Here is a 14,134-nt window from a genome sequence, read left to right as displayed (position 1 = left end):
AATGAACCCAAACAGAGAAAACATGGCAGTATCCTCACACATCAACAGCATGAGATATGCACCCACAACTAGATGATTTTTAAGAAGAGGTGCAGGGCTAACATCGTTGCATCCTGTGTGGCAGACATTTCCGTAAATGATACGAATAAGTAAAACTCATGTCAATTTGTTTTTACCTACTATGATTTTTCGTAGATAAGGGTGATCACATGATTTCAGTGGCTAAAATGTTGATCAAGTTAAGTATGTAAACATGGTCCTGATAAAAATCCCTTACTTTTAACATTTTTAATGGCATAACAAACAACTCACTCATTGTTTACTTTAGTGTCTTTTTTCCCAGGTTGTTGTTATAATTCTGTGTCAGATAATGTTGTTCAAACTGAGTGCTGTTCATTGATTCATACTAACACTTATAAAGTAATAGACAGCAACTTATATGTTGGCAATTACACATTTGACAGTCCACTGAATGCCTTGTAGAATATCCAAATTCACATTTCATGTGTCAAAACTTTTGCAAAATAAGAGTCAAGCCTATGTTGTTTGCAATATGAAAAATACATTTCTAATTACATTTATTGATGATAACCATTATTATCAAACAAAACACTCCCCTGCCTGTCTGAGTGGATTCGATTGCACATTATTGGTAGACTTCCGTAAAATCTTATTATCAAGTGCAATACAGATTCTGATCTAAGTGGATGAGGAATGAGCAAATATCATGATTTTTTTCCACTTAGGTTTTTCACTTCAATGCAATATGATTTGTTGATACTTTGGATGGAAATGCAGCTGCTGAGGTCCAGATTAGTGAAGAATAAGCGACGTGGGAGAGGAGGCTGGAATGTTAGTGGGCTGCTATCGCTGATCCACCTGGTCAGACCGCTCACACACACACACACACACACAAGCACACACACACAGCCATGATGGCAAAAGCTCAACCAGCTGTTGATTATGTCAGGATGGGTACAAATAATGCTGGAGAACGTTTTGTCCTGGCACTGGACCGAGCCTGAAATATGTAATTAAATCAGCAACTTCTTTTCAGCGTTCATACCAACGACCATTATGATCACTTCTTGAATTCTCTAGAATGCAAATTCAAGCACTGATCTCCAGGCTGTCTGAGCATGGGATTTTTCAAAATGTAATTCTATGCATGATATATTGTATAACAGAATAACACCAAACCAACATTAACTGTGGTACCTGAAATCTGTTTTTTAGCATGTCTTTGAATGTCTGGATAGTCTGCCACTCTCTGACAAACTTCCTGTCCAGACAGGAAATGCATTCCTTGGTGTGTGTTTCTCAGTCTAGGAGTGTGTGTGTTTTCCTGCGTGTGTTTGTGTGGAGACAGACAACAGACATGTCGTGGTATCTTACAATAATGGTCTGTGGAATGCAACCCACTTCCCTTGGTACTGTAGTACAGCTCAGCTCCTGTCTGGTTTAGCTGTGATTGTACCTGAAACATTCAAGTTATCAATAATATCCGTATTCTTATTTTGAGCTATAGAAGATGGGTTGCTGAGACTGAAAAGTCACGAGTTATTGGAGGATGTCTGTGCTGTAAAGAATTGAGACAAAGCTCCACCTTCTCTGGTGATAACAATAACCTCCTAACAGTTTAACAAACTGCTGTTTCTTCATTTATTAATATTCCAGTTTGGTCATCAAACCCTCTCAATAGCGGGGGGTTTGATGCCACATCACATGAATTGTTTTGGTGTTTCTGTCGGTCTGCTTTCAGAATGTTCAACCTTAGATAAGAGACCGTAAAACGTCTGACTCTGTCTGGCTGGAAATATTCCACCATTTGATTTTCAAATGTTCCTTCTTTGTTACAGTGAGTAGCAAAAGCATCAACGTTGCTTGGTGTCTTAAAGGAAACTGACTTTTTCTGATTTGATGTATTGAGAAAGTTATGCATGATGAGTTGCACAACACATGTATGCCTCTTGAGAGCAGGAATTCAATGAATTGAACACTTACTTACTTACATTTTGAGCAATATGCTCAATACGCTCTATAAAATAGATTTACTTTTAAGTGAATGTATTGTTTAAATACTACATATATTGGGAGAAATTATTAAATTTATGTCTGAAAAAAAACTTCCATTTGCAAATTCAGTTCAACAATTTATTACTTAAACATACAGTACCAATATTTACACTACACAATCCCTTGAGGCAAAAATAGCAAAATAGCATTCAGGCAAGAATTTTAGCAAAAGTCATCCAGCAAACAACTTAGCATGGCAAATCTGTACACACAAAAACATTTACAGTCATCGACAAACATTTACTGTACAAAACAAAATGTGGATCAAAATCAAGCTCTTGAAACAGAACCATTTGGTCTCACATTGCATGAAAGAGAAATGGTGATTTGTGCCGTCAGAGAAGAAGAGGCCTCCCATTCTTAAAGCTAGTAGTCTGTTTTCATCGTTCTTCGAGGGCCTTGACCTGCAGCCAACGCAGTAGATCTCTGTCATTCAAGTCCAAAGCCTGAGTTCATCTCCATAATAAGTTCTGTGGACAGTGCAGGACTCATAGTCTAAGCTACAGAAAGTCTTCTAACTACATTTTACATTACAGTGCTGGTGTCGCAGCCATACATTGATAGAGCCACATTGTAGGTCCTTTTTGGTGTGAATTGATAGTCCTTCTCATTGTCAGGACATCAGTTAGAACCAAACTGACGTCTTTGCTTTGGTCTGATCAAGAGCTGCAGGAGAGAAAAAAAGAAGGTGAAATTACTAATGTGCTTAGTATCGCTTACTGCACATGTTGGAATAAAGTTTGACAAATGTTTGCAGGTCAATATATACACTGTGTAGAGTTTGTTTCATATCTACCTGTGTCATAAACCTCCAAGGATCCATGGAGGGCCGAGGGACTCCAGGTGACAGAGGTAGCTGTGACGGGGATGTTGCTGCTGGTGTCCATCTCCGTCTTTACCCCCTCACTGTGTGGAGAACTCCCTGTGCTGGCGCTCGGCTGGTTCTGGTTCCTAACACCAGGCAGCAGCAGAGGATTAAACCTGGGATCCAATGCTGGGCTGTGGGATGGGTATGAATGGAGCATGGGGTGGTGGTGCCGGGTGTGGATGTGGGGGTGAGGATGGTAGACGTTGTGGACATTGGGGTAGCCACTTGTGCTCTGGGGGTTCAGGCTGTAAGTCCAGCTATCGGGGAGGGCGGTCGGTGGCGGGAGGCTGGCCTGAGAGAGCACGTGGTCGGCCCACAGAGCTCCATCGGGGTGGTTGAAGGAAACGGGGCTGGAGGAGAAGTCTGGGTGGACTGAGACAGAGACAGATGGAAGGCAAGGACTGGCCTGGGATGGATAGGTGCTGTTCCACACTGAGCTGCTCTGACCCTCAGAGAGAGAGCCACCATCTGAAACAAACACAAAGATGTTAGACCTCAACACTCTGCTACAAAAAAACAATTCCAGTGTTTTAAGGACTTTAATAAAGGATAATCTATTTAAATTTGTTGTTCCCCTCACCTTTCCATAAGCCAGCAGTGGCCGAGGCAGACGGCTGAGTCACTCTGATCGGTTTGGACTCGCTGTTGAAGGTGCTGGACTGACTGAGAGCCCGGGAGAAGTGCTCATCTACCACGTCACCGATGTCGCCTTGGAAGTAGGTGAACAAAACACACCGGGAGCTCAAGTACTCTGCCTCTGCTGGTTGAGTACTATCCTTCAGCTCTGAATCGGATGTGGATCTACGGCCTGATTCGGTTCCTGGTGCTGCGGGACCCTGCCGGAGGCCCTGATCCCTTGAAAGCATCCCTCTTCCTCCTCCTTGCTGTTGCTGCTGCTGCTCCATACACTCCTGCATCTTACTGTAAACACTCAGCCTCCTCTGGAGGAAGAGAAAGAGAGAGATTAACTTACAGATCCAACCAGGAGTAAACTACATTTTAACAGAATTAGCAAAGAATTTACATTTTAGTAGAACCTAAATATTGTTTTAGAGCAATCACTGGATAGAATAAAGAACCAAATAGTATTACATGTTGGTGGTGCTACTGTTTTCCACACATAATAAATCATATCTTAGTATCATACCAGTAGTTATTTGATCTGGGAGCAACTTGGGAGCTGTGTGAAAATGACTTTCTTTTTTCCCATACTGCATTCCAACTATTTGTAAAGCTCAGTGTGCCTCATCCACATTCCTGAGTGACTGACTGGCTGTCATTACATCACCATTTGACCGCAGGATTAATAGTTCCGTGTCATTACGCATGACCTGATGTGAATACCGAGCATCAGGCTGGAATTTAATCATTCAGAACTGAAATTGAAGTTAAGAGGTGTGTGTGTGTGAGGCGTAAAGGAAGTTTGAAGTGGTGTCTTGAAGAGAAGTAAGGGAATATAGAAAAGCCTTAAGTAAAAAGGAAAAGGAAATTGATTCTTTTTAATGTGAAAAGTCTACAACTTGACTTTAGGGCAGGTGCCATTCTCCAACTTTATAGGCCTATACCTTATCCCCAAAGTAAGCTCACACCTAATTGTTCTGTTAATTTCTAGGAGCCTATATCATAAATAACTATTGCTATCTCTAAGTAAGGTTGTGTCACTCGGAAGGTAAAAAAAGACAGTAATGTCAGTGCAACATCAGACCTGCTGAGATGGCAAAAAGTAGTTAGGCTGTTACACAAACGAGAACACAAGTTACAACATCCTCACCAAAATTATCACACACAATTTCAAAAGCTCCTCAAACAACTGAAACACTGTAACTGAATAACCAAGGCACATAATGTGGTAATTTTAAAATAAGCCACTGAAACATTAACAAATATGTTCCTTTACTTGGGAAAAATCAGGCCAAATGAACTCAATAAATGAAAAAATGTAAACTGTAGTTGACTTATGAAGTTATTCAAGTTATTTAAAGTATGAAGAGTATCTCACCTGTTGTTGCTGGTGGTGATGGTGGTTATAATAGGTCGCCTTGTACGCAGCTGCTGGGAGGTAGTGCGCTCCATAGCTTTGGTGGTACATCACATCCAGGCAACTCATAGCGACGGAGCAGAGCTGTTAATGTGGAGAAGAGAAGGTCGGAGGAGAGAATAAGCGCACAACACAACCGAGGGCGACTCTTCACTCCTGTGAGTTCAGACCTGCTGTATCCTCTGAATCCATCGGTGCCTCCATATATGCCCAAACGCATACAATAGCCATGTCGTCCAGTTTGCATACAGACAATGCGCCCTCCTGCTGTGCGCTCCACCAGCACCACCCGGGGCCACAAAATGGATCAAAAACGGTATGAGACAAACACACTGTATCCTAAAAAAGAAAAAAAAAAAAAAAAACTCTTCTCTGACAAGTTTTCAGACCTCTTCTGATTGGTTGAGTTATCCTTTCCCTCCTTCTCTCTCTTTCTGTTTTGGAGGGGAGTTATATTTAGAGAGGGCTGGGGCCATTTACTCACGCCCACCAGGGAAGGGCCTGAATGGAGCAGTGGAGATGAGCAAGGCACTATAACACAAACATGAGGGTAATGGTTCTATTCCCTCATTCATAAAAGTTTGAAGGACTCATAGTCTAAGCTACAGAAAGTCTTCTAACTACATTTTACATTACAGTGCTGGTGTTGCAGCCATACATTGATAGAGCCACATTGTAGGTCCTTTTTGTTGTGAATTGATATTCCTTCTCATTGTCAGGACATCAGTTAGAACCAAACTGACGTCTTTGCTTTGGTCTGATCAAGAGCTGCAGGAGAGAAAAAAAGAAGGTGAAATTACTAATGTGCTTAGTATCGCTTACTGCACAGGTTGGAATAAAGTTTGACAAATGTTTGCAAGTCAATATATACACTATGTAGAGTTTGTTTCATATATACCTGTGTCATAAACCTCCAAGGAACCATGGAGGGCCGAGAGAGTCCAGGTGACAGAGATAGCCGTGTTGCTGCTGGTGTCCATCTCCGTCTTCACTTACTGTGGGTCATATAAAGATCTCATAGTTCAGAGATCTCTGACCTCAGGACCTCCTGTCAGAGTTTAGGGTGGTGGCCGGGACTTTGCATAAGGAGTCTCTCTGCAAAGAACATTTTGACCAGACACAAAAACATTGTATTCATTCAGTTAATTGCTCAATTATATTGTCTGTTTTATATCCCATTTTATATCACATCATGAAGTTCATGAGTCAAATGAAAATGCAGGAATCAGCCTTTAAAGGGACTATTTGTAACTTTCAGAAATGCTTGTTAACATCGACACCTGTGGCCGTTAAGTCAACGAAAGCCAGCGTCGGGCTCGCGCTTGTGCTCGCTCTAAATATACCTGAACGAGCATTGCTCAAAGCAGTGAGGCGACACACGTCAGCTAAAACCACAATATCACTCTATATTTCAGCTGCTTGGCAGTAATGTTAGCTGACCAGACGAAGGTCTCTCCATGAATCACTGCTCATCCTAGTTTTAGCTTTTCCTGCCTCCCCGGAGGGAGACACCGGCACCAGGTCGGAGACTATAACGTTTCTCGCTGCGGAGCCCCGTCACTTCACAAGACACGGGAAACCTCTGTTGGTCTGGAGGAGTTGCAGCATTTATTTCTGCACAAACGTCCACTGTACATTCACTAGATATTCTCAGAGCTATGAACTCTTCTGCAGTGTGGAGTGAGTGCGCATGCACGTCTAGAGGTGGAATGAGACAGCGAGAACGTGTGCGGTGTGTGAGTGAAGGCAAGCAGGCAGAGGAGCAGAGACTCCGGCCACACGCGAGCGCGCATAATGCGAGCGCGCATAATGCGAGCGCGCATATGCCAGCGCGCATGGGATCCCGACCCGGTAGATTTATATGTGTAAAAAGTTACAAACAGTCCCTTTAAGGAGTCTCTCTGCACAAAACATTTTGACCAGACACAAAAACATTGTATTCATTCAGTTAATTGCTCGATTATATTGTCTGTACATTTTATATACCATCATGAAGGTCTATGAATCCTTTGTTGATTTATTTATTGTTGAAATACAGAGTAAAATGAAAATGCAGGAAAATATCCTTTAAAATATCCACCAATTTTTAATTGTAGAATGTAAACTCCTGGTTGCTACGTCACACGTTACAGTAATGCAATTGGCTACTTTGACATTTTCCACAAAGGAGCAGATTGTGTCAAACCCTGTGTGCACATCTGTCATCTGCAGGTCATCTTTGAGCAACAGCTGCTATTCAAAGGTGCGTTTTAGTCTGTCACCTTTAAAGGAAGAATTGCATTTTTTACCCTTGACATAGTGATTAAAGGTTATAGTAAAAAATAACAGATATAAAACTCAGTTGGATTGAAAAGTATTGTTTCTTTCTCTCTCTCTCTCTCTCTCTCTCTCTCTCTCTGTGTTTGTACCATTGTTGACCTATGGTTTCCTACCTCTATGTATTTGGTTTCTAACATGTTTAAATTAAAATGAAAGTTGCTAAAATCGCTTTGATTACTGCTATAGGCCTATGTTTTGAACTATATGTGTTGGATAGCAGATGGACGTTGCACAGCGGTATGTCCATTGACAATTCAGTTACCAGGACACCCTGATTATTACTGCCATGTACTGACTGTTCCTTAGCTTTCCCTCTTTGCATGAAGCTTCCTGACTGACTGAGTTGAGCAGTTTGCTGCCACCTGTTGGTGAGGACAGTGACATGACATGGCTGTCAGATAGACGCTGGAGAGACCTGCTGTAGCTAAGCCATACATCCATACCATCTGTAATAGAAGCAAATGACCCCAATGGAGACGTTGATCTTTAGTGGATACTACACTTTGAAGTGTACAAAAAATAATGAGGGATCATTTTCTGAAGATAATGTCTCAATTGCACAGAATGCATAAGAATTATGGACAGGCCAACTTATTCAACAAAATTATTTCAATGTTCACCTTGCTTCCCTGTTCAATGAGCATATACCAGAGTATTGCAGATTAACCAATGACACTGTTAATTAAATAATAAGGACTTGAAATAAAATACTGTGTTTTGTAATTTGTCAGAGCTCCCCATTCACAATTAAAACTCTTCAGACTGAATGTCTTTATCCCAACTATCACCCTTGGGTGCTTTGGTCTTCCTGGGGATAAAGCTGGCCAGGATGTTAGTATCACTCCACCCTCCATGATCGTCACCCCTACCAGCAGTTTATGAAGCTCTACATCATTTTTGCCTGCCAACAAGATGTGATGGGGAGCAATGCACAGCTTCTTCTTATCATGGCTGGTGTTTTCTGCAAGCTCCAGGACTGCAATGCAGAGTTTTTTCCTAACAGCCTCAAGGTGCCATTAAGCACCAGCTCCACTTGCTCAAGTTGCCCTTCCTGAGCAGCCTATGGTTGCGGTTCTCTGAGAAAGCGATTGCACTGCCCATTCTGGCTGTGGCACATCTGTTTTTTCCCCTGGCCAGAGATCTTCAATTGGATTGAGTCAAGAGGGAAACGTCAATCCAGATTGCTCAGTATCAGAAAAGTGATCCAAAAATATGCAGGGTAATTCCAGTTAGCTGCAGTAACCAATTCCACTGATTCACATCTCAAGCCAAAGAAGAGCAGGTCATTAAAAAATAGGAACAACATGTATAATTTGGGGACAAGATTACAAAGGGATTTTAAATATTTAAACATGAGAGCTAGCTCCATTTTATAGCACACAATTTCACAAATTACAAATTATTCTCTCCCCTGTTGAAATTTTATTTTCACTCAGCCTTACTTTTCACTTCGAATTGAGACAGCAGGGTACTGCAGAGGCAGGCAGTGATTAAATTGAGCTTCTTTTCAGTTTGCTGTTATCTTGTTCACCAAGATTTGGGTATTTAAACAAAATATAGGCGTTAAATACATGCTGTGTCCAGAGATCCTTATGAATACAAAATTAATCTTTGTATTTACACATGTAAGGTAAAGAGGCAAAACAAAGATTTATAGAATTGTTTCAATGTCTGCATCAGAGATATATATTTTCTCTCACTTTGCGATTCATTTTCTCATTCTTACCTTTCATTAGTGTGCATTGCCCCACTGTGGGATCTGGTGAAATGTAAATGTTTAGGAAAGACAACAGGAAGATTTATTATTTATTTCCTGGACCAGCCCTGCTTGCTGGTTGCCAGGTGCCTCATCTGATGAGACTTCAGAGACGTCTATGGCAAGTGGGTAACAGTCTCACCATTTTCACTCATGTTTTATTCACTTTGATTTCACAACGGGAGCTTGAATTATTCAGTCGCAAGCTGATGATGCGATTAGACTTCATGGAAGTGGGGCAGCATTTTGAAAGAAAAGCACTTATACAGGAATTACCAGAAACATTTGGAGTTTTGTTTGCTTCAGACAAGCCCAGTTTTGCCCATCGAGACAGGGCCTGATCTAGCCTAGGTGAAATTCAGATTTGGAGCCCACACCCCACCGCTGCTGGCGGCACCTCTCTAGGGTTAGGGTTAGGGTTCAACCTCCCAAAACCTCCCCTAGCCCCGTAAACTGCAACACACATCAGACATCACAATGGTTTTAAGACAAAAATTAAGAATATTATTTTCATAAAAAACTGTATATATTATAATATAAACAAACAACTGGTCCTCGACATTGTTGGCTTAAAAATGTTTAGTCAGTTTCACTATAATAAGAGTTACAGGAGTGAAAAGTGTAATTGTTTCTTTCTTTCTTTCTTTCTTTCTTTCTTTCTTTCTTTCTTTTTTTCTTCATTTGTTACCTCATTGAAGAAAATGAACAAGGGCGCCCACCGGCCTTTTTTTTTTTTTTTAAGAGGGTGACCCAGCGCCCCCCAGAAGGTGGCGCCCTAGACGACTGCCTATAAGGCCTATGCCTTAAGCCAGCCTTGCATCAAGGTCCATGATAATAAAATCCTACAATTAATATTGCAAAAAAATCTTTTCAGAGGGTGGAAAGCTGAATCTGAAGAGTGCATTTTGTGCTCCTTTTCAAATTTCTTAATTGTCAAAAAAGCAAGCGCTCATTTTGTCCTCCAGAATTGAAGTTGTATTTAAAGAATAGTAAGCTAACGTGTGGTCAATTCACTGATCAATTCTACATTAAATAAGCAATTAAAATTCTATCTCAACAAAGTTGGAAAACAGTGACTGGGTCAGATTTTAAAGGACCAGTGTACTCTTACAACATGTGGCTCCAGAGAGGGCCATTTGCGTTTTCGCGTTGGCCCCCGTAGCACTACACGCTTAGCACACGGGAGAAGTTGTAATCTGCAACCTCACCGCTAGATACCGCCAGATCCTACACACTGCTCCTTTAACAAACCGTCAGTATCAGCCCCATAAATCATTCAAATCCTATATTGTGCCACCTGCACATCTTGATTGACAGATCGCTCATTTTGACAACACCAGCAGCCAAAGAGACTGATTATTAAATTGTGCAGAGATGGCAGAGTTAGTCCATCTATTGTTTTGATAGAGGTAATCTTTTCCCTTGCTGCCTGCGCCTGCTATGGAAGTGGGGCAGTGGAACACTCAGATTGATGCCTGGAGACAGTACAGGAAGTATCAAACGCACAGATTTATAGTGGTGTCGCATACACATATGCACACACTCAGTGCATATTACAGCAGACAGATACACACAAGCTCTCTGACACAGACGCTGGACCTCAGGGGTTTTCCACCAAACATCTGGAGCAGGCTGTGCCGCTACTCCTCTGCTTCTTAATGAGGCACAGAGATGATTATTAGTGGGTGTTTTAGAGGGGAAAACGGAGGGAGGAGACGGGAAGGGACAGAAATTAAAGTGGAGTTGGAGAATTGTTTGCTTTTTCTGCCGTTATAAAGAACGAGGGGCACCTCCAGTGATTTAGATCTAAAGAAATTTCTCATGCCTAATAAACTTCCACTACTTCAGATCACAGACACATTTCAGAGGAACATTCTGCTCCGGGAGGGAGGAGGTTTTGGGGATACATCCCAAGAAAAAAACAGGTCACAAGTGCTGTGTCCCAGATCTGAGTCTCAGAGGTAAAAGAAAGTCCAACCCTCCAAGTTTGGAGAAATTGACACTGACAATTAAACACAATTTTACCAAACATAAATTATAATGCTTTTGTCAAACTCCTTTTCGGCAAAAAATGCAGCATCCTGCCAAATTAAAAGATCTACCTTTTTCAACCTTACACTGCCCCCCTGATGAGGCAGGTGTGAGATAACGCTGAGTGCTGTTGATGATGATATTATCTCACATTAAGCAGACTGCAGCATCATGAGTTTTGCAGTGCGGTTGCTATCGTTCTTTTGCCCTGGGGAGAGTCCATAGAAATGCACACCTGCCTGAGCTGACTCTCTGGACGACCTCAAGATGATGATGATGATGATGATGACAATGATGATGTTGATGATGAGGATAATAAGGCTTATGTGCAGGCAAATAAATGAACACTGCACACGCAGGCTCTCTCACGTACATTCAGATACTCGTAGGCAACTACCAACGTAAATGTCACTGAGTTGCAAGAACATGGCCAAATTTTATTCTTGGAATATACTACAAACATTTAGAGTATTTTAGGTTTTTGATGACAATGTTGATAAAACTGTTGATGGAAAATGTTTACAGTGTGCACCACCGCTAATTTCATATTTCATTGTCATAAATACAAGGACAATGCATCTAAAAAGCCAATATCTGCCCAACTAAACAGCTGCAATACTCGTCAAACTCTTCCATTATTTCACACATATACACTTGCTTTTTGTGTGCCTGTACATTCAGTGGATAATTTCATGCAGTTTCTTCTTTAGTGCGTGTGAGAGGTGGGGGAGGAGTACACACATTAGAGTCTAATTAAAGAACCATTAGTGCATCTTCAAGTACATGGAGTGATGCAATATCAGAGGATTTTTATTCACTGTCATATTCAGAAAAAACCTCTACTTACGATATATACAACAAGATTTGCCCCTAATTCCAAACTAGAACATGAGTATTGATGTATAATTCAGTTTAAGTGAGACACAAAACAACATGGTGGTATCATTAGCACTGTAGCACCAGTGTGTTTTCTAATGAGCAAAAGACAGTCATTTGTAAGTTAATGGAAATGGAATTTCCGTGTTAAGCCAAAGGAAAAAACTGTTACAAGGTTTTTTTTTGTCAAACAAAAGCGCCATGCTTTCGCCTTTTCATTATCTCAGTGATCTCACATATTCGGTTTTAATTGCTGCAGCCATTATTGCACATTTTATAAATGGAAATGGGAGTTTTAATTGCAAAGACTAGACAAAGAAAAGTACTTCCTTCACAGCATGCGTGCTTGTATGTCTGGTGGCCTGCGCTGCGCCCAGACTGTCTGTCTGTTAACAAAGTGACCAGTGGATATTGGGTTCCCTCAAGAGTCACCATGCTGACCTTGCTTAAGAAGCAGATAATTACTTAGTCCATCCTCCAGTTTTAACTCATATTCTGCATGTATAAAGATAAAGGAAGCTGCCCAGGCTGCCCCTGCAGAAGTTAATGACATGATGGAGACTCAAAGACAGGGTCATGTTGATTGAGGGGCAATCCACTTGACAGATGTGTGCCCCCCTCAGAGGGTCAAATTGGGAGGAATTTTCCTTTTAAACAAAAGCTGGACATGGATTTAAATGTTAAATCAGAAAATTCACAGTTAATTGGAAAAAAATACATACTTCATATGCAGGACATTTGGTTTCATATATGTGTGAAATTAAGCATACAGATTCCTTTCCATATACCATTTTGCTCTATTACTTTTTGGAGCTCCATTTTGATGTCTGGTTTAAACAATATTCTGGGGAAGAGTGTAGATTTTATTCATATTATCTGTGACAGTAATAAAATGCTCTCCAGCAGAGGTAAGACGCAGCATGAATGGAAAACACAGAACAATAAGTGGAGACACAGGAAGCTTCTTTTGCTGTTCTGGCACTTTGAGAAAAAATGTGGGACATGGCAAGTCTTTATTTTGCTTTGGGGGTTCCCCATCTAGGGAGTCCAAGCTTTTTTCCGCCTTACAAAACTACTGATATCACTCCAATACAATGATTATTATTTAAAAACAGAATCTGTTTTTTACCATTTATAAGAGATAAATACTACATTGTGAACATTTAATTTAAAAATAGCTCAGATCTTCTCCGTATCCCATCTGTTTCAGTCCTTCATGCTCTCTCTCTTGCAATAAAATGTTGTGTCTGCTCTGTTTGTGCTCATATTTTCACACGCTAAGCCATTTATTAAGGGCAATAAATGAAATGAAATGACAGGTATAGATTTTTATGTCACCAAAGACTCTATATGAATTAATCGTAATGGTTAAAAACAATCATTTACTTTGAATGATTTGTGCCCCAAGGAACATGTCCAGTGTGTTTTCAACAAGATAAAGAAGACCCTTACATTGAAACATTTCATTATTTATTACACAACACAAAACCAAAATAGAAACTGGTGTAAAACTGCTAGTTGAAGGCGATTCTCTGCGGTTGTAGCTTGATGATTCTCAATCGACAATCTCACTTTACCTAGCAGTCCAGCTGTCATTACAAATTACACTGTCCTAAATGGATGAAACAGACTTCCATCTCAAATGCGATACAACATACTCATTTAAGAGGAATTAATTCTGATCAGTTTCCAAACAAAGTGTGTAAGTAGTGGAGAGGATTTAGGACATATGGAAGACAGCAGGTGGCTGGGGGAGCGGGGAATAGACGGAGGGATGGTAGGAAGCAGGAAGACAGGGTGATAGCAGCGGGGGAGGCAGGGAGTTTGGGATGGTCTAATAAATCGAGTGAGTGACTCCACTCATTTCTGCCCGTGGGACGAATCTTGCCGCGCTCACCGACGCAGTGCAGCATCAGGGAATAATGGGTAATGAGGGATTATTCTCCCCTGTAGTGTTTGCTCATCATCATTGCCACTCACAACCTCTCCAGAGCCTCCCACGAAGCGCACACACCCCCTTAACACAAGGCAGATTTAGCATGTAGATGCAGGTGTGGACTATAAATATAAACATGTGCAGACACACATACACACAAAGTGGCACACTCATCTTGCAGACATGCTGTTGGTTTTGTGAGTAAGGTCAAACAGCGAGGTATTATTGTTTAAA

General features: G+C 41.1%; 1 protein-coding gene across 1 annotated transcript; it reads right to left on the bottom strand.

Annotated features, from left to right (window-relative positions):
- Positions 1 to 2,140: 2,140 nt before the first annotated feature.
- On the bottom strand, positions 2,141 to 5,458 carry vgll3 (vestigial-like family member 3). Its single transcript, XM_037790868.1, has 4 exons — positions 4,944 to 5,458; positions 3,525 to 3,885; positions 2,873 to 3,412; positions 2,141 to 2,742 (listed from the first exon to the last, which is right to left on the bottom strand). The coding sequence occupies exons 1-4, from the start codon at positions 5,049 to 5,051 to the stop codon at positions 2,702 to 2,704; spliced, it is 1,050 nt and encodes a 349-aa protein (XP_037646796.1). The 5' UTR covers positions 5,052 to 5,458; the 3' UTR covers positions 2,141 to 2,701.
- Between the last annotated feature and the right edge of the window lie 8,676 nt (positions 5,459 to 14,134).

The sequence above is a fragment of the Sebastes umbrosus genome, chromosome 13, assembly GCF_015220745.1.
Source record: "Sebastes umbrosus isolate fSebUmb1 chromosome 13, fSebUmb1.pri, whole genome shotgun sequence".
Lineage (NCBI taxonomy): Eukaryota > Metazoa > Chordata > Actinopteri > Perciformes > Sebastidae > Sebastes > Sebastes umbrosus.
The sequence above is the reverse complement of the archived record's forward strand: the minus strand, read 5'-3'. Positions and strand labels throughout refer to the sequence as shown.